At 51.4% G+C, this 21,189-nt stretch overlaps 4 protein-coding genes across 4 annotated transcripts; 2 read left to right on the plus strand and 2 right to left on the minus strand.

Annotated features, from left to right (window-relative positions):
• Window positions 1-637: 637 nt before the first annotated feature.
• On the plus strand, window positions 638-4,973 carry GT037_005984 (aldehyde dehydrogenase; the record flags this gene model as incomplete). Its single annotated transcript, XM_038931031.1, has 4 exons — window positions 638-1,112; window positions 1,167-1,870; window positions 2,372-3,890; window positions 4,282-4,973. 4 exons carry the CDS (start codon window positions 638-640, stop codon window positions 4,971-4,973), a joined length of 3,390 nt encoding a protein of 1,129 aa, XP_038786720.1.
• A 790-nt stretch (window positions 4,974-5,763) lies between these two features.
• GT037_005985 (uncharacterized protein) lies at window positions 5,764-9,143 on the minus strand (the record flags this gene model as incomplete). Its single annotated transcript, XM_038931032.1, has 7 exons — window positions 5,764-7,062; window positions 7,111-7,248; window positions 7,294-7,990; window positions 8,099-8,383; window positions 8,434-8,541; window positions 8,594-8,619; window positions 8,784-9,143. 7 exons carry the CDS (start codon window positions 9,141-9,143, stop codon window positions 5,764-5,766), a joined length of 2,913 nt encoding a protein of 970 aa, XP_038786721.1.
• A 6,936-nt stretch (window positions 9,144-16,079) lies between these two features.
• Window positions 16,080-17,212, minus strand: GT037_005986 (uncharacterized protein; the record flags this gene model as incomplete). Its single annotated transcript, XM_038931033.1, has 3 exons — window positions 16,080-16,087; window positions 16,162-16,435; window positions 16,508-17,212. 3 exons carry the CDS (start codon window positions 17,210-17,212, stop codon window positions 16,080-16,082), a joined length of 987 nt encoding a protein of 328 aa, XP_038786722.1.
• A 2,504-nt stretch (window positions 17,213-19,716) lies between these two features.
• Window positions 19,717-21,134, plus strand: GT037_005987 (uncharacterized protein; the record flags this gene model as incomplete). The annotated part of the gene is made up of 2 exons (XM_038931034.1): window positions 19,717-20,290; window positions 20,344-21,134. 2 exons carry the CDS (start codon window positions 19,717-19,719, stop codon window positions 21,132-21,134), a joined length of 1,365 nt encoding a protein of 454 aa, XP_038786723.1.
• Window positions 21,135-21,189: the final 55 nt, after the last annotated feature.

A 21,189-nucleotide genomic window follows, 5' to 3' on the forward strand; every position in this document is an offset into this window, starting at 1 on the left:
CCAGCATTATATCTCCCGTCGGCATGGTGCACGGTACTGTCAGATTTCCAGCTGGGTTCTGTCAGCCATGAGTTGGGATGTGTTGAGGAAGCGACACGAGAGACGCGAATGCGATGATTTCATCGCGGAAAGTTTATTTGGTTCGGACATATTGGGCAACGTATGGGATATTTCACCGTGGATGTGCCGGCTGACGGATGGGGAAGCTAGTGGGAAAAAGGACTAGACGACACGCCACTATCGCTCTAGGGAATCGTGATGTATACTCCTAGCGTCAGCGATCATCTCGAACGGCTTCCCGCCGCTCCCGGCATGCTCAGCCCTGCATGTCGAACCAGTAACGATACAAAGAACAGAGTTCTTCTCCTAGGGTGCCATCCGTGGTAGCCTTGGGAGTGCTGGTTAGTGGAAACGGTTTGGCCCCTTTTATGATTGCATCTTGCTCGATAGTCCTGCATAGTCGGTGATGACTGCATTGTCTTTTCCTAATTTTTTCCTTTTACGAGGCTGTGGCTGGGAGTTGACCACTAGCTAATTCACCCCCTCCCACTTGTCTGACTTCGCCACGCTTCTTACGACTGGCCTGCCTCCCAACTCTACTTCTTCTCTCCTGGCAACCCTCCCAGGCTTCACCAACATGCCGGGCCCTATCATGTCATACAACAAACTGGCGATCGTCAGTGGTGTGTTTATTATCATATGCATTCTGATAATTTCGACGACAGCTGGACTGCATGAAAGCGGTTCCAAGGTAGTCGAGAAGATTAAGGAATCCGCAAAGGAGGCAGCCAACGATGTCTGCAACAACGACCGCCCAGTTTTTGGCAAGCCTACTATCAGCGACTCCTTCCTCAGGCTCTACGAATCCATACGGCACCCCATAGACGATCCATCGTATACCGACGCGTCGGGAAAAATACACGAAGTGAAAGAAGACGCGCCGTGGTGGCGAGAGCCACTTAGGAGCGAAATATTGATTGTGGACATCGACACCAGGGTGCCCAACAAGAAGAATGAGCTCTGGAATAAAGATCGTCTGAACTGGGAGACGATGAAGTCGGAGGGCGATGGTGGTATGGTCAGCGCGGCCTTTATGAACCACTTCTTTTACGGTTCGTACCAATTTGCCATTTTGGCGTCGTCGCTGTAGCACTGACATTGTACAGCGCAAATACACGGCTACGACTACCGCTTCATCAACGCGCACGACATGGAGGGAATGCACAACACCTGGGTGAAGCCGCACGTTCTCGACGCCCTCCTTAAGAAGTACAAGTTTGTCGTCTTTATTGACGCCGACGCAACGATAAGCCACCTCGAAGTCCCGATCGAATGGCTCTTCAATCGCTGGGGCATCACACCGGAAACCAGCATCGCCATGCCCTTCGATACACGACAGACGCTCAACGGCGACGAACACGCATCCGAAGATAGCCGCGGGAAGCTCGCCCTCAACACTGGCGTTGTTATTGCACAGTCCCTTCCACATACCTTCGATATGCTAGACGCATGGAAAGAGTGCCCGACTGGTGTGCGCTATCCAGACTGCAAGCGGTGGGCCAAGGAGTGGTCACACGAGCAGAAGGCGTTTTCGGAATACATTCGATACGATTTCAATCCGAACGGTACCAACATTGTCGAGATACCATGCAATGATGCGATGGGATACCCGGGTCTGACAGAGCATACATGGATTACGAGCAAGTGTACAGGCCAGTTCATCAGGCACCACACAATCGATAAACAGCGAACGAAACAAAGCACCGAGGCAGCTATGATGCAGAGCTTGACTGATTTGCTGCACCAGGAGTTGCATGGAAAGCGGGATACATACTTTGTCAAGGAGAGCAAGGAGAGCAAGAAGACCAGGGTTGGCGGGGACGAGCCTGATCTTATACGCCTCACGAGTAGTAGATGAGGTTTAAGGGAAAGCTCAGTCCAAGCTTAGCATGCGGGTCGGAGTTTTTGGGATATGCATTAATGCGGCGAGGCCAGCCGCGACCTCGATACGAGATGGCAGATATATAAGATACCCCCAACGTTTAGGTCGCACTGTTGTTAGTCATGTATTACGAATCAATGTGAGTGTCAAGAGGGTTCGAAACAGCCTTGTCAGTATAGATGGTCGATCGGGCGGGACTCGCATGGCATACGGGCCGGCGGGTGAACATATTGGAGAGGGGCCGTTCGCGCTAAGCCTAGAAGGCGCTAGTGTAGGCCCCGCTGCTGATGCACCTGCACGGGACCGAGGCACGACTGCGCGCCTGTGAAACGCCGTCGCTGACATGGCTCTGAAGCTTATAGCTGGCCATTGGCGTCTACTACCAGCCCCAGGACCCGTTCTCCTGCCCGCTCACACGATACCACGCAGACCATCATGGCGGAACTAGCCCCTTTGGAACACACGCCCATGGACGACATCGCGCCCACGTGCGCCAAGGTACGCGCCAGCTTCCTCTCGCACAAGACCAAGCCGCTCGAGTACCGCATCCAGCAGCTGCGGAAGCTGTACTGGGGCTTCAAGGACAATGAAGAGCTCATCAAGGAGGCGTGCAAGCGCGACCTGGGCAAGCCGTCGTTCGAGACATACCTGACCGAGATCTCGTGGTGCATGAACGACTGCATCTGGATGGCCAACAACGTGCCGCGCTTCGCAAAGGACGAGAAGGCGACCGACATCCCGTGGACAAACATGCCCCTCAGCCCGCGCATCAAGAAGGACCCGTTGGGCACCGTGCTCATCATTGGCGCCTACAACTTCCCCATCCAACTCACCCTCGGCCCGCTCATCGGCGCCATCGCAGCAGGATGCACCGCCATCGTCAAGCCCTCCGAGTCGGCCCCCAACGCCGCCGTCGCAATCGAGAAGATCCTGCGCGAGTCCCTCGACCCGGACTGCTACACGTGCATCCAGGGCGCCATTCCCGAGACGACGGCCCTGCTCGACCAGAAGTGGGACAAGATCTTCTACACTGGCGGAGAGGTCGTCGCCAAGATCATCGCGAAGAAGGCGGCCGAGACGCTCACGCCCCTCACGCTCGAGCTGGGAGGCAGGAACCCCGCCATTGTCACAAAGCACGCCGACCCAAAGCTCGCCGCCAGGAGGTTGCTATGGGCCAAGACACTCAATGCAGGCCAGGTCTGCCTCAGCCAGAACTGCACCTTTGTCGACCGTGAGATCGTCCCAGCTTTCATCGAGGAGATGAAGAAGCAGCTCCATGAATTCTACCCAGACGGCGCTCGGAACTCGCCCGACTATGGCCGCATAGTCAACGAGCGCCAGTTCCAGCGCATGAAGAAGATGCTCGACGCTAGCAACGGCAAGATTGTCATTGGCGGCACAATGAACGAATCCGACCTCTTCATCGAACCCACCGTCGTCCAGATCAACGACATGAACGACAGCATGGTCACCTCGGAATCCTTCGGCCCCCTCCTACCCATCCTGCCCGTCGCCAACCTCGACGAAGCCATCCGCATCGCAAACGAGATCCACGACACCCCCCTCGGCACCTACGCCTTTGGAAACAAGGCCGAGTTGGAACAAATCATGGGACAAACGCGCAGCGGAGGTGCCTCTCTCAACGACGGTTTCTTCCACGGCTCCATACCCACCATGCCTTTTGGTGGCGTCGGAACAAGTGGCCAGGGCGCATACAGAGGCAAGGCCAGTTTCGATACCTTTACCCACCGCCGGAGTGTGACTACCACACCAGCCTGGCTTGAGGGTCTCATGGACGTCAGGTACCCGCCATACACTCTCGCAAAACAGAAGAAGTTTATTGGCATGAACGACGTCAAACCCAACTTCGATCGTCAGGGTAGAGCACTTGGCTGGGGTGCGTGGTTTATGGGTCTAGTAGGCTTGAAAAGCTTGGCTGCTGTCGTTGGTAAGTAATGAATCCGAAAAGATGGAGAGAGACTATTCCACAGGCTAACATAGGTAGCGGCCGTCGCCATTAGGCTTTATTTGCAGCGGAGGGCAAAGATATAGGGGACGAGCTGTGGGGTGATGCATCTCGAAGACAGATGGTAGGGGGTGATATGTTTATACCTGGCAGTATACCTTGGCGATGTTCATAATCTTTCATCTTCTTACTCAAAAGACCCACCTTGGATTCGCGCATCATACCTCGCATTCCGACAACCGTGCTATTCACATGGCGAGACTGCTAGGCCAAATCTTCAACCACAACCATCTGAGACATTCTCCCGCTCCCCGCTTGTCTCTAGACTACTAGATACGCCCGGACGTGTCCAGCTCAACAAGCAAACCACCAGGTCTCACGTCCATCAACAAACTTTCTGCTGCAGTCGTTGTATATTACAATTATAGAAGCAAATCCGTAAATCGGACTAACCATAATTTCAAGTTCGCTAGTCAGCCTATCAGCAACTTTACAACAATGACACCGTTCTTCCTCAACGGAAAAAGCCCAAGGACCATGCAGCGAGAGCTCTTGACTAACGACTATCACGGTCACGAACACTACCGACAAGATACAAGTATGCAGTCAACTTCAACAGGACTAGGACGTCGAACACGCATCGTGCATCCATCCCCTTTCAGAAACACCCAAGACCCGTCCAGCTATGAGCGCCTCCCATCATGGTTTACATCACGCGGCTCTATATACCCATATATCCCCAAGCGTCTTTCAGCTTCCATGTCTGCTGCTGAAAGCGCGCACAGGAGTCTTACTTACGATTTCTACAAGTCACACTTTTCAATTTACTCTCTTGGATCAGAAAGATACAGCAATCGCTATACTACATACTATCCGAACTGTCAACCTGAATACCCGCTCGTCCAAAAGAGGAAGAAGAAGAAGAAGAAGGCGGATGATGCACATGTGCAGCAGGAAAGGGATGAGCTAGTGTTTGTGAGGACGAGAGGAAATAGAGTTGAGGATCGTGGATGGAGGAAGACTGAAAAGGAGGTACAATGGCTTAGGGGACGGCGCTGGATATGAGGGGTAAATTCTTGCCTGCCTTACTTGGCATTCGGGATCACGTCTCATCAGATTCACATCATCTAACGTATGGTGCTTGCCGTAGTCGTGTAGCCCGAGAGGCAATGTTCAGCATTGGAACGGATACAGGTCTTTAGGTCTTCTCTAACAGGGAATGATCTAGAATGTTTTTCACATCGTGTTGGGTGGTGGTGGCCTAATGGCATATAAGCATGCATTCCTGCAGGATTCGGCATGTGAGTACCGCCAAGTTGGTTAGGAAGATAAGTGGACATGGCCCTCTTAGTCTTACGAACATCTTCCATTTGTGATAAGCGCAAGGGTGATTGGGTTCTTAGCATCAGGGCTATGCCCATGTATGGCCTTTATTGTAGGCTTTGTAATATACAAGATGCTCAACCAAGATCAAAACAACATGGAGCAGGTATGTAACACATTAGTTCGAATGTCCCAACAATGCAATCTTCGTGAGTAATAGGATATAACTTATGTATGGCAACCGAAATATAGAGTGTGATCGCGACGTACTCTAGAGTATAAACTGTAAATCACGAATCGTAGAAGCATAAAGCAAGTAAACAGGGGTATCCGCCGTAAACAGTCGTGAAATCGTATCCTTCTTGCCCATACATCCCAATGCCGCGCTATGAAGAAAGCAGAGACGAAACACAAGAATCGGAGCAGAGAAGATTGGACAGTATAAAAGGGTATGCAAAGCGACGTGAAAATCTAAGATGCAGAGTGCAGGTTCAGAAGTGGGAAAGAGGAGCGAACGAAACAAGCGACTGGGTTATATTCCCCAATCACTCCAACCTTTCTTTAGAATGCGTTCAATGGATCCGACGACACCTTCGAGAAGCTCGCCAAGCCCATCGCCGGACTTGTTGGTCCACGGATCGGCAGGTCCACTCTGGTCTTCAAGCGGGACGCCACGAAGTCGGAGTTTGACCCAGAGAAGTAGGCTTACACAGCCTGCTTGACGACGTGCATGATCTGCGGGAGACTGGCGCAGGGCAATCGTATTATCGGAAAGGGCTAGGGTATCGGTGAGGAAACTTATGGTGTTGATGATGATCTGCGCATGCGAAAGAAGAGGATTTTCCGCTGTAGCTTCAATGATTGGTGATTGCGGCTGGCTATTGGAAGGTGCTAGTGTGTGTCGAACTGATGATGATGAAGCATGGCCTATGGAAGGTGCTGAAGGGGTTGTAGGTGCCCAGGCTGAATTGAAGATTGTTGACGATTCGGAATGACTCTGCCGTCGGCTTTGCTGTTTGGCTATCTGGTGTAGTCCTTTCGTTCGTGTGTTCGCTGCCACAGTGATGATCCACAGAACTAGAGCGGCGAAGAAGATGCTCATATCTGTACCCACCTCCAATGGCACAGAATCTCGCTGCTCCTCGACAGCTTGTTGCAGAATCTTGATTGATAATTTCAGTGCTTCCTTAACCGGTACACCTTCTGGCTCGCTGGTAGACCATAGCTGTGCGACCCATGTGCGAAGTGTAGTCTTGAGTGCAGCAAAGGCTTGTGGGGTTGCGACCTTCTCCGAGAAGATCCATGATTCGCTCGCAACGGCTACAAGTGCACGGATAGGGGTCACTTGCACCAGTTTTGCTACGAGAAGCATTCGTGTGGTGGCAGGCGCAGAATCGAGAAGAGATTCAAGGTTCGAAGCTGTCGAGGAGGAAATGTATGGTGCCGGGGTTTCGTTGCGATTGTAGTGCACGGCGAGTATGACAAATGATTGGAAAGTATCAAGAGGGCCTGTTAGAGACCTGGGAGTTATTTCGTCAACGTATGATGGTGTATAGAGATGCTGTTGGGCAGCCGTAGCCCATTCGGTCGAAGTTGTCGCATCCCAAAGAGAACGGTCTGCCGGCAACGGAATGTCTAAATGACAATCGTGGATCAAGGAAGGTAAAGATTCACGAGCGAGTAGGAGACGCTGCTGTGACTCAAGAACGAAACAAGACAAGAGCAGGCGTTGCCAGGTGGCTAGCTCGACCCAGCGAGCCCAATGGTTCGGAGAAGGGCTTGCGACCAAATCCGCCATCTTTGGAGTCATGCTCCTGCAGTTCTCAATAGCCTGAAATTGTCAGCTGTCTGCTGCCGTCTCGAATGACACTCAACCTACCTTGTGATACACTTTGTCAAAGCGCGACGACAAAACCTTAGCAGCACGTCGGGCACGGTACTGGGATAGTATCTCGATAAGAAACATCGTCTGGAAATCGCATAAACGATCTGGTTCCGTCGAAGCTTCGTGGTCTCTCTGCTACACGTCAGTCGAGATCAGTAGGACATGCGTCTAACCTACCCGTTCAAGCAACTTCAAACATCGGTCGTGGAGGTCTCGGCCCTTTTTCTTGTCGCTGGAACCGGTCGAGTACTGGCTGCCTATGGCGATCATGGCTGCGCGCAGCATCGGGGACGGATTCACAGAGGTAGATCGATGGACGACGGGGAAAGTGGGATGAAAGAGCCTCCAGTAATAGTCAAGATATTGCTCAAATGGATGGGTGTGTGCGATCGAAGCCATACCATATTGTTCGTCTCCAAAGAGAATCACCCCCTCCTCTTCGTCTCTTTGAATCATTGTCCGTGGACCAAAGTGTCCGTATCCAGCCATTGTATCCATACTTGTAGGGATCGACATAGCCGTCATTGGGTAGGAACAGGCATTCATGTAGGCGAGGTTTGAAGCAGTCGATCCTTTGTCGTTCGAACCCCATGTGAATGCCATGGTCGAGGTGGTAGACGCTGGCGACCGTGATTGGTATGACCATGATGGGTCGATAATAGATGCGTTCGAAGGTGTGCGCGCTCGATGGTAAGGTGCGCTGCCAAATGTGGGGAAGTCGGTCGATGCGATCGGCGATGCATACCCGCTTGAGGAGGAGTACCCAGGGGTGGGACTGTACGGTTCGTGCCATAGACCCGGTGTCATAGCATCCATGGGCACAGTCACAGCTGCAGAAGATCGGTTGTATTGTGAACGGGGATGCTTGAGTTGACTGGAACAGAATGAGTGTGCGTTCAAGTAGAGAATATGAGACGAGACAAGAAGAAAGAAGAAAGAAGAAAGAAGAAAGAAGTGCTCGATCATGTACAATGAAACTCACTTGGGGCTAGACGTAGTATGAGGTGAAGAACGAGGAATGAGACTAGAACTTGACGAGAGATTTTGAGGCGTTCCGGGAGTACGAAACGAAGCGTGGTTGTACCTTGTGAATGGCACCGTCTCCAGCATGGGAGATACGGGCTGGTAGTAGGAAGTCGTTGGGGGGTTCGACGTCACTTCCATTATGGGTGACGCGAGAGCGGGTATGGAGGCGGATATAGCTATAGACGCTGGCTCTGGTGAGCCCTCCGGACTCTGCTGGGGAGTGTCTCTTCCAGGCTCGTTGCTGCTCAAAGTCAGTATACTGTCTTTGGGAGTCATATCGGTTCCGCATACTGTCGTTCCTGATGCCTATGAAGAAGATCAATCCGGAAGAAGGTCTTGCCACATCCTGACACCTGACAGACAAGTGCGTCTTCTTGAGCATGGTTCTTCTGGTGCCGTCTGACATACGCTGTTAGTGACGGTTTGGTTTCTGATGGGGATAAAAACTGACCTTAGGTGCTCGGCCCGGGTGTAAGACTAGTAGTTGGTCAGCAAAGATACACTGCAGACATGATAGTAATATCTAGTGACTGAGCAGATACGTTTGGCTGCAACAAGGTACGGTGCAATACCTGCAGCTCATACGCAGCTAGACGTCTGCATCGTGGAGCTGACGGCAGTATGTGTATATTGGGACTTACTCTTCCGCAGTTCTCGCAGTTGTGTACTTTCAATCCTTTCTTTGCTTTGCTGATACGACCAGTCCGCGTGTAGTGGATTGATGGGTTGTGAGACGACATGTCTGTAGGGCTCAAGGCTGGCTGTTGCTCAGAGCGGGAGGAGCCGGTGTGGGGGCCGGATGGCGCTTGTTTGATGGTTCCAGGACGACGGCGAGGGCTAGCAGCCTTGGTTCCCTTGGATGAGTTGTTAGGTGACTGTGATGTTGTGCAATTTTCGACTTTGGGTAGTGTTGGTTGATGAATAATGCTGTCTTGAGGTTGCTGTTGCTGGTGGGTCTTCAAATCCAATGGGAGGCCTCCTGTCTCAGTGGGTTCGGACATGACGGACGGACGAGGCGATGGATGGTATATATCTTAAGTTGGAGAATGATGGGGCTAGGAAAGATCAGAGGCTCAAGTGGGGACGTGGTTAATGTGTGCTAAACGTTCCAGATCTAGTGGTACGACAGACGGCTATGAGCTAGTGATCATGTCTTGGACGAGTCGGTGCTGTTCCTACGGGGTGATGATAGGCAGCCGGGGGATAGAAAGTTGAATTAAGGAACAGCCGCCAGGGGAGACGACTTAACGTGGTGTGTAGTAGACTGGATTGGGAAGGAAAGCCGGACCAAAACAAGGCATTTGCGACGATTGTAGGAGAAAATGCTGCGCCCGGATAGGTTTGTGGAGAGGAAGAGACTGTAAATATCTGCGGGCTGTGCCTGAGCCAACCCCGAACGAGGAGCGTACTCGAGTATGGGGGTTGGAAAAGTGACGAGGGTCATAGACGCTGCAAGCCAACATGTGCAGGGTGTAGACATGGTGCTTTCCAGGGTATCCGCCATAGGCAGTGCATTGGCCGATCTCATAGCAAGTCGATGGCTTGAGCCCACGGGCATGGCTGCGGGCGTGCAGGCGAACGGTTCCGTTAGTCACACTGAGCAACAAGGCATCCGCGCACCAAAATTGGGACATGGGTAGGATGTGAGTGGGCAGTTGGAGGACACCGCTAGGCCAGGCTGCGGACCGTTCCCGCCTCAAACTTCACGCTGGATGCTAAGAGGAGCGTGGCTTGTGAGAGCCATGGGGGACCCGAAATAGAGACTCGCGTGGAGCATGACCGTGCTCAGCCCTCTTGCAACGGCGCCCATGCTGCCGCTTACACCAAGATGCAGCACCATCGCAATATGCTGTCATCGCGACGACACATGATGCCCCTTGCAGAGAAGGTTGTCGAGGGACGCTGAGCAATCGCGTTGGTGCAGGCGTCGGGTTTGCGATATCCGTCCCTGCAGTGGGTGATATGCCCGACAGTTTCGCGATGCCATGTAAGTTAATTGGTGGAGATGGCATTTGTTAGGTGCACTGAGCGGCAGATGTGTAGTCTCGCCTGTCAACCAGCCCTGCCGGGGATCCATGCCGCCAGAGTACATACAACACGCAGGACAACGGCAAGGCATGTCGTCACCGAATAACAAGTCGGCGATGGCAATGACGGCGAAAGCTGTAACGCATAGTTTCTGGCAAACGGTATTTCACCCATTGTCTTGCTGTATTCATTCGTCAAGGTGCAAATGTCCAGGGCGTAAGCACAGTAAGCAGTCCCTCCGTGTGCACATGAAGCGGCTTCAGGTGGTCCCGCAGTCCCTGACCCTCGCCCAATCTCCACACAGCAGCCCGCTATGGGCGTAGGGCTACTTGTGAGAGCGGGGGGCCTTATGGTTTAGCGCGTCCGCTCGCGCAAAGCTTGGGAACACGTCGACCAAGCTTCTCCAGCCTTTCAAGGCACAAGGCAAATGAAAGGCGCCGGACGACGATGCCACCCACTTTTGCATTGATTTGCACTGGCTTGCACAGGCATGGGGGACTGAGGATTTGATGAGGGTCGACGCGTTTTGCTTGGCACAGAGGGACGACTGCATCACGCACGTCACGTAGGCTTCACCGGTTTCCAGGGCTCAAGCTCCTGCATTTGCACATCGGAGAGTTGCAACTCAAAACCCCATGCGGATAGCTCCCCAGCTGGCAGAGCCGCCTTCAGATTGACGATGGCTGTCGACTGCACATGGGACGACCAGCTTGTTGCGCGTTTGGGCGCTGGCGAGCCTGACTGTCGGGCCAGGACCGCTGTCGGTTTCATGATGGCTCAGCTCCTCCGCAACCGAGACGATGGGTAATGGCGATGACCCTTGTAAGCACTCTGCAGACTGACATGGGCACACGAATCGCAACCTGTGTGGTGGGTTATATCCAGCAGCTATTAGTTTCTAGTTGGCGCGTAATCCAGGTTCAAGTCGATATGCTTTGGCGGCTCATGAACTATGCAATGCTCCGTCGGCGGCTCTCGCGATTCACTGAACAACAACCTTGTCCGTTCCGTTAGCAGGAAAGACCATGCCATTTGCTGTTTTAGTTCAAGCGTTGAGTGGGCGGGTCGGGTTTCGCTCGCTCCCACGATCTTTGCGCGAGGCTGCCAGCCGGCAGAAATCGCTTAATAGTACCACTTCAGCTTAGTGTTATGGGAAATGAACTGCAACGTCCCGCATGCTATGGAGCTGCCCTTTGAGCGCTTGTAGAACACGTTGAAACTGAAGCGGTGAAAGCCCAGCCGGATGTGTGTGAATAAATGACATTGTTTGCTCAATGGGGGCGTAAGTCGCAATATAGCCGGTAATCTTGAGGAATGCGAAACTCGATCCGGCAGGCTCCACGCTTCGGGACGTGTTTGAGTTGGAGGCCGTCAAGCTCTTGGGTCGCATCGGCTGATGAGCGCGCCTAGGGTGTCCAGAGACAGAAATCAAGCGAGATGACTTGACTTGCAGCTGTGGCCCCTCTCCACGATGCTGGTGTTTGTTGACAGGTGGCGGGTTATGAGCTCGATGCTCAATAGCCGTAGGGCTAGACAATCAACGTCGTCCGACAAAGACCTGTGCGCTGCGACATGACCAATCCAAGGCTCTCTGCAACGACGAGAGGGCCAATGATCACCGTTGACCCGTCCGGAAAGGTTCAAAGCGCGATGGTTTAGTGGGGGATGTTGAGAAATGAAAGGCACGTGCCAGCCGTCCGAGTTAGTCTCGTCACAACCATGCCCTGGTTGTTGTCCAAAGTCTAGGGAGGACTGCCTCGCGTGGAGCATCTTTGGTGGGTCAGGGTGAGACAGGAAGGTCGAGAGCTGTTTGCCGCGACCCGCAGATGGCGCGATTCAGGCGGCTGCTGTGGCTAGGCTGGCTCTCCTCCCATGAGGTCAGGAAAGACACCGAAGTCATCCCGGCGGTACTTTCCACAGATCTACAATGAATGGCTTTCCGCTTTGAACATCTGGAGATGGTGCACACTATCAGATCATGGTGATTGTGTCGCTGTCGCGCTCGCCGAAATGACGTACGAGAGCCATGCCGCGTTGGATTGTCGGCGTCCCCGCAAACAGGTCGCTGGGAAGAGGAGGCATATATCAGACGGCAGGACAATTCCAGTAGGATCCCTCAGGCTGCAGATAATGCCCGTCGCAACGGGCATGGCTTGATCTCAGGATGCAATCACGGCGAGGCACGTGCGCGCCCCACTTCTGTCGCGAAAGCTATCTGATTCGGCTGGGTAGTTGATCCTTCATCGACCTACACCCACCCACTGCCGCTTACTTGGTCTGCATCGGTCAATATTGCGATATGCAATACGCGCATCCGGGCAGCGTCCTCTATGTCGACCATCAACACATACCCTACCTCATCGTGCGCCAAACCATCACAGCCTCACCGCCATCGCACGGCTGTACATATCTATCTTTCACATCTCGTGCTGGGGGGGCAGTCACACCAAGCGCGTGCTCGAACAAGCCTAGTGCTGTTCCTTCCCGTTGCTAAAGTTAGCTCCTCCTACATGTCTAGCCCTCCGGCTAATTCTCCATGAGGCTGAACCAACAAAGTCTGCCTCGCCAAAAACTGTCATCACTACACAGCTCATCATCGCGACATCTGCATCGCTCGTTGCAATGACGGCACCACGGATACTAGCAATCAACTTTCCATCCCCGATAGAGCCGTGCATGTGCCGGAACAAAGCCTGCAGGCAGCCGCATGCTATTGCAACTTGTTTTGCTCTTGCACGTGCCTGGCTCCGCCATGCCCAGAATACCGTGCATCCACATGTCCCCTCGAGCCTGCTACTGTCTCTGGCAGCTGTCCCTCGTCCCGCGATACCGGCACTCACGGAGTTATACATCGTGGACTCTTGCCCTTTGGTCATCCGCCGATTGGATGAATAATGTAGAATGGGTAAGCCGTAGCCGATGCAAGTCCCCCAACCGCGAAACCTGTAAGCGCCGCCGAGCAAGCCACCACTCTCTCCTTCTCTCTCGTTACACCATCACGCCTCTTGCTTGGAATTTGGAGCCCTGCGCAAACTACGTAGCTCAGCCCTATGTGAAGCTCCTAAATCGAGGTATTGGCTGTGGCAATGCTTTACTTTTTACAATCTCTCGTCAGTTGCATGCTCAGCTCACTAACCTCCTCTCGGGTCACCATGTGTTCGGAGTGCATTGCACTGCTACTACTTGCTACGCTGCCGCCTGACTACTGCAGCTTACCTCTTTTCAATTTGCCTGAAGATGCTTCCGAGCCAATATACTGTGTTAGCCTGTCGCGACAGCCACTTTGGCCAGCTATTGGGTTGGGAACCAACTCAACTACACTATCGATGTTAGAAATCTTACCAATCGTAGTGGCAAGAGCCGGCGCTTAGATGTGCGTTCGGCCGAACTGATGGCCGACATAATAGACTGAAACTCTTGAATGCACTACCAGCGGTCGCAGATCTGGTCATTGAGTAGCGCATGTCAACGTAACGACAATACGACCACGTACGAGTGTATGGTACATAGTCGGACACTGACGAAGACTGACATGTCGGTCTATCGGCTACATATACGGTCAGGAGGAACGATAGGCCTTCTAAACGATGAAGCCTCTGGGTTGAGTTCGCACATGTCTCTGAACGGCGTTGTGGCTACATGTAACATAGTAAGACATTTTGATACTCCGACGTATCATCATCGGAGGCATCAGTAATGGTCATCACATGGCAGGAACGTTGAAGCATAAGCGCGCTAATGCACCGCAAGCAATACACCCCCCATTAACATAACGGTCCGAAAGAATTTTCATCATTTTTCCACGAAACCAACACATTATTACTATCGAGCGCCATGAACGTGGTCATTTGCTGAAGGAGATGTTATGAGTATCATGTTCCAAGCATTCGCGTCCCACGGCTACAGACTCTACGGCATAGTCGTGAACGTACGGCGAAGCATCTGGCCTCCAACCCTATCTCAAATACGGCGCAGCTATTTGTACTCAATTCTGGGGAACTTTTTCACCATCGTGTTTCAGTGTACGCAGGCCTAACTGTGGCTCTACGGGAACGTCCGCAACGGTGAAGCGCTGCGTTCCGATCCTTCATAAGCTGTGCCCCATGCGAACACGCCGCCGCTGCCGCTCTCCGCATCTTGTTCGAAGTGTGCCGCAATCAGGCCGACAGGTCCTGTCACACAGCTTTGTTCGGAAGTTCGAGCTCCGCTGTGCCGCAACGCAGCAGAAGTACATGACTATAGCAAAGATCGCCAGTACGATCATTGGTGCTCAAGAACGAGCTCGTTTGGGACAAATTAGACCGAGCAAAAACCTAAATGGACGGCTGTACCCTGCTCTTGATCAGGCGGTTCCTTCCCACCGACACGTCGCCTCGATATTGATCTGAGTAGAAGGTTTTGCTTCATGAACTAGACAAACCCGGTTCGCACGTTTGGATGAAGTTTTCCTCCCAACGATCTGCATGACGAGATGGAAACACGGCCTTGAGCTTACGCCATTTTCATCGAAATTACCAGAGTGCGTGTGGCAGATCTTCTAGACTGATAGTCGGCGAAGTAGTCCTACATGGAATATCCAGCGGTGAAGCTGATCAGATTTGAACATCTCGAACAAAAGACATCTGGCACCCTGTTTCACCCCATATTAGCGTAAAATTGATAGTCCTATCACTGCACAGGGATAGTCATACTGATATCTGTATTCATAGTATCCTCTCTTGAAGCAGTAACGCTGGTACGACGGTATCTCTTGCGGATCTGAGGCTCCAGATGCGGGCAATGCTGCAATGTATAAGCCTTCAGCTCGAACTGCCTTATCTTGTAGATACCGATTACACACTTTGCAGATCGTGCTACTGCTGATCCTGTCATTTACTGTGTTTACTATCATTGCGCTTTTCGTCGGGCCCATGTCTCTAACAAGCAATATGACACCTACAAGCTTACTTATGTGGTGCTAAATCCCCGTCAAGAATTCTACTTCAACCCGTGTTTCCATTAACAGCGTCACAGCTTTTCTTAATTATATGTAGATCCAACAACACCACCACAGTTTCAACTACGTTCATTGCGTCCTCTAACTCTCGACTCGTCATCTTCTTTCCACATGGTGATGACTGTGATAACAAAAAGCGCTTCTTGGGCTGTATCTGGGTTATGATGCTCATCAGAGCCTTTTCATGGATGCGATTTATCCTTGGAGTGATCACTTTGGCTGTGCGACTGAGGAATGAAGGTATGTTTTTTATCGAATTTTGCGGATAAACTGACGTGTAGGAAGGATCCGTACATGTGAATACTGAGCAATTAGACACTACAACGTATGATATGTCAATCACCCAATACAGGAGAAAAGCAGAACATGTAGAGATAGCAAGCTCTAGTTTGCAGCTTACACTAGTTCCTCACAGGAGAGATAATAAAGATCAATACTATTATAGACTTCTAGATTCTGAATATATGTCTGTATAGCTCTAATACGCTTTGTTGTAGTAGGAAGGAGTACTCTACTCAAATCAGATATCTAGTTTCTCTCTTTGGCAGAGTGAACTAGGAGGTAGCAACTCGGTGCTAATCAGATGCCGAAGCTACTTCTATGTCGAGATTTGTGACACTCATCCCGTCTTCCGCTTCGCTATCCCGCACTAGAAAGGTACAGAAACAACAATTCCTACCTTACATCCTACACTATATTCTAACAAGGATACTTACAAATATAAGTAGAACAGTAGTCTATTAGGTGTTCTATCTTATCTTTATTGCTCTTATTATGCTCTTAATATGCTCTATTGTAGTACTAACCGCATTCTCATTCGTCCGTCATAACTACGTCGCCAAACCTGTACTGGAGGAAACGCACTGGTTCTACCTCATCTTGTTCTCCCGGAAATCGCGTACTCTGGAGTTATTTATCGTCCTTCAGCCGTTCGGATCTTCTCGGACACACCCTTTGCCTGCAGTTAGGACATAAATTGAAAAACTTGGAAATACCGTTGATCAGGGTACTCAGACAGCCGTAGTGGAAAGTGTGGCCACAATCTATCTTGACCGGGACTTTGCCGCGTACAGTCTCATGAACGTTGAGCGTATCACGGCAAATCGAGCAGTCTTCTTCAGGGAGATCAAGAATATTGGTGACAGCGAAGGCGTGCTGTTCGGTCCTGATAGTGGGGCCGATAGGTTCGAAGCAGACTTCTGGTAGATCATCTGGATCAAACTCGCCGTCAGACTCGTACTCATTGTCCCATTCCTCGGGTAGCCAGATCTATGTGTCATCTTTCGCAGCGTCGGGTTCCAGGAAGCAATCTAATCGGAGCACGAAGAGCGCTGTTCGTACATGACCGATACACACTGGTCCAAGCGCATCGATAACGTGCATGAGAGCGTCGACGAATTTTTTGAACATGTCCCAAGGAAGGCCAGTATAAGAGGGTTGGTCCGAGAGAGTCGCAGCATCCCATAATAGTAGCCTGGCTGTACCACGGACATCACACGATGCAAGTTGCTGACGTAGTGCTAAGGGCATCATTGTGAAGGGGTCGGAGACCAGAACGCGATGATGATCCACTAGTTCGTTGAGGTACTGGTTGAGAGTGGGATTATCGCCCGAGAAGTTTCTCATTTCTTGGTGATGATCAATCATATTCTGGACCAATCTGGCAAAGACAGCAACTCCACTCCTGATCGTCTCGTAATCATGAGGATTTGTGGTAATTATCCGAGCCATCTCTGGGATAGTGTTGGCGCCCGGCAACTCACGTGCCTTGAACTGAGCTTGGAGGTCACCCCGAACATCATAATAGCGCGGCTGAGAGTTTATGATATGCATGATCCAATCCTTGAAGTCGGGTGATAGATCCATGAGCGTGTCGCATACTAGTATGACGACGGGCTGTACTCTCAGACCACGGTAGTTGACTTGCTGATTCCAGAACTCCAGACTGCGTTTGGTTGGATCTTGAAGCAGGAGAGCGTCAATGATTGCCACTATTTCAGCCCAAATTGCTTCAAAATCTGGCAAGACCACTTTGACCGTCCCCATGGGTAGGCTCGGCAACTTCGACTGCAATTCTGCCCATTCTTCTGTTGCTGACAGCCTGATGATCAAGCGTGATGCATCAGAAGTGGCGGCTTGGTATGATAGATATGAGTCGAGCAAGTCGCAGTAAGAACTTAAAACACTGGTTGTCGCCTCAAAATATCCCCGTAAAGAACTGAGACATGTCTCTAGACGAGTCATTGGTAAGAGTATCGGGGTAACAGCTACCGTTTCCATCTCCGCCAGGTTCTTGGAGGATCTAACCCTTCTTCAACTGGAGTGTTAGGGCGAGTGAGCCTTCTAACTGAGCTTAAGATTGGGTTAAGCAAAAAGAACCCTTTACAGGCAGCTGACTTAAGTGAGCGTCGCGTGGTAGGAAAATTCTCTCTTTCACCTTGTATTGCACCGCTTCGTCAAACGTATAGGCGTTTGCGCAGTGCCTTTCTTCACTGACAGCGCAAACGTCTCGAAGGTGCCCCCACTCTCACCTGAAAGAATCTGGTTATGCTACACTTTTGGCATTCTGCTTAGTATCGAAGACGCTTTGCATGCAGCTGCCATGACTGTGCATTGAAGATTGAAGGTTAGCATCAGACCAACGGATTGTATCTGTACTCACTGTAGTCTTGTGCAATAACCTCTTGCTTCTTTCACAGTTCATCAATCAGAGAGGCCTGTTGTGCTAATGTCCAACATGCCTCTTCCAATACGTCTTCAAAAAGAGAATGGTCTCCAAAAGGGCCTGTCGTCGCTAACCTTGCGGTCTTTGAGCGACTCTCAAGCTAGTCATGAAAGGCTCCCGATGAAATAGGTCCTGAGAAGAAAAGCTCGGATGTCTAGCCCCATAAGTGGAATACGAAGAGAAATCGCATGCAGTGTGTGCTTGAGCAAATTCTGCCGGTGGGCTGTACTGTCCGAACGAAGAATCAGCTCTCCATGCTCAAACTATTACGTAGGTTCTTGCTCCCAACATTGTGATTGGTGATTACCTAGCTAGGAAGCCAAGTCGCTGTGACTGATACTGCATGGCATGTATTCTGCTCAAAACACCCCTGGGCATAATGGTTGTGTCCCATATTCTGCGCTGTCAGGAGCGAAAGCGCCACGTCGTCTCGCTTTCGGGTTAAGGTTGAAGCTAGCGTTGATGATCAGCATCGGCTAGGAAGCTCCGCGGTAGGGTAATGACGTTGCCAGTTAAAACCTTTCCCTTTCCGCAGTCAGGCACACCAAAAACAGAGCGACTAACGCCATGCAGCCAGAACGCGGGTTTCCAACTTTCGCATCATCTTTTAGGCAAACTCGATCTGAATGCGGGACGCAGCGCCGTCGATCTCAATCAGCCGGATCGACGCATGAATCTACCCGACTCGTTCCATAGGCATATGCAGTATCGACAACATGCCGATTTCCAGACCTAATCCCAGCCAACATCATAGCGCAATCGGCGAGTTCACCGAATTCTATCTACAACATGATGACATAGGTGTCGCTAGAACAATCAAATACTGTGCAAACTTGGCACGCTGCAATGAAGTCAGCCGGCAGCTGGGTCTGATGTCGACGAGCCTCAGATCAGCCCCTGTTCATCATCCGCGTTCGGCGAGGACTAGCACAAATTCTCCGTCCTACATCAAAGCCGACGCTATGATTCTACCTGCCGATGCTGCAAGCTACTGCATAGTGCACCAAGATATGCTGCGTCAGTCAGACGAAATTGTCTGATATCATTACCCAGACATTTTCCCATTCGTAGGAGACAGTCTCGTCGTAGACACTTACTTTTCAGCCATATACTATGAAAATGTCTGGATTTGTAGTTGTACTCCATACAGTTCTCATGAACTTTCTCAGTAGCTCATCTCACCATGGTCCTCTTCTGGTCACAGCAGAACTCATTTGCCATTGTGGCTTGATCAGACCGCCTGAATACTAGCCGTATTTACCGATCGAAAAACCTCCTTTCTCATCGCGATTCTTCACCTTAGTTCCGGGGTTTTGGTGTTGGATCTAAGCGAGTTGCTGGCCTACGGTGTGGGTATATGTGGATCATCCAGGCTATGCCGAATACCAGAATCCGATGAGCCTGACTCGCATTTACTCACTTGGTTGAGAAAGCCATCAGGCTATGATGGAGCAGAGTAATCAGATGAAGTATGATTGGATCGCCGTGTCCTCCCGCACCTATCTGTGGATCTGTACAGACATCTCGTTTCGACTAGGTTTTCCCCAGTTCTAGTTGCTGATCATGATGACAACCGTCCAAAACGGTAGCGTAACTCAATTCCTCGGCGACTGTGCATGAAGATCATACTCGAAGTGGAAAACTTCAACAGATACTACCCGTGTTGAGCCTATCAAGCTGATGGGTACACTTTGAAGTAGCTGCGCGAACGGAAAGTGTATAAATCCACCTCGCCGTGCAGACATCTCCAGCTCTTCAGCCAGGATCATCTTTGGTTTCTTCTCCTTCCCTCTCTTCAGATACACGAATCTGTGTTACCAGAATCATGAGGTTCACTCAAGCAATCACTCTGGCATTGCCAGCCATCACTGCCGCCTACCCTGGCATGATGGGTGCTAGCTCCCGCGCAGAGATGGAGCAGTACCTTCGCGCGGAGATGCAACGCGAACAGCTTGCAAACCGTGCCGCTGAAGCTCAGCTAGGTGGCCTTCTCAGCCCAGTCGGCAACCTCTTGGAGTCGCTTGGCGATATTGTCGACGGACTCCTGTCCTCAGTTGGCCAAGCTATTGTCAAGCAAGATAACAAGCGCCCCGAGCCTGGCTACGAGTTCAAAGCTCCCGGTCCCAAAGACTCCCGTGGTCCTTGCCCAGGTCTCAACTTGCTCGCCAACTACGGATACCTCCCACGCGATGGTTATGTCAATTACGGGCAGGTTCTCGAAGCCACTGCACGTGGTTTCAACATGGGTACAGACCTTGCAACGGTCCTAGCCACCTTCGCTGTCTTGGGAAGTGGAGATCTCGATGGACTGTCTTTCTATCTTGGCTCAGGCAAAAACGGAATTGGTGGTCTCAACCGCCACTCGGTTGTGGAGGCTGATGTCTCGCCCAACCGCGAAGGTACGTGATTGCAACATCAAAAAGGCAGACAGCAATCACTAACGTTGTAATAGATTATTACCTTGGATGCGGTGATAACCATCACCTCTCTTCCCGTCTCGTGAAGCAGATGGTCGGGTATGCTGCCCAGGACCCCAAGAAGGAGTTTTCCATGGACGTATTGGCCAAACACTACGCAAAATCGGCTGGTTTCACCAAGGATAACAACCCTTTCATCTACTACTTCCCGTTCCCTCAGATTGTCTCTCTGGGTGCCTTCGCCTTTTACCCACAGTTCTTCTCCAACGGCACCTACGGTGCAGGCGGTGTGCCCAACTACAAGAGCATTATGAGCATCATTGGCGCAGAGTATGATGCGAATGCCAAGGAGTTCAAGTACGCCCCTGAGCGCTGGCCCGAGAACTGGTACCGTCGTGATACTCCTTACGGCGCGGTACAGGCCATCGCCGACGGTTTCCTTCAGATATATCCCCGTAACATCATCGTTCCTGGTGCCGCACAGGTCGGTACAGGTAAATTGTCCGTCCAGACCCTACTCTGCGACGTATACCAGGGTATCAACTCTATTACTCCACTTGTACTCGGTGGTACTGAAGAGAACATCTCCAAGGGCGTCTCGTGGGCTCTTTCCGTTCTTGATCCCATCCTTAGTAAAACAGCGCTGGGCTGCCCTGACAGCGTCATCTCGCCCAACTTCCTCTACCCCAACTCTCAGCAAGAAGGTGGGCCGGCCAATCCCCCTAAGGTTCCATCCGATGAATGGACTGGCAACAACGTGTACAACAAGGTGTACTTCGGCGGAAGCTCGCCTCCTACCAATCCCAAGTGCAGCCACTCCAGCTAGAGCTCTGTTGGTTTAATTGAGAAATCTTTGTAATACTTAGCGATATACCACTTCT

Source organism: Alternaria burnsii (assembly GCF_013036055.1).
Source record: "Alternaria burnsii strain CBS107.38 chromosome Unknown 732, whole genome shotgun sequence".
NCBI lineage: Eukaryota > Fungi > Ascomycota > Dothideomycetes > Pleosporales > Pleosporaceae > Alternaria > Alternaria burnsii.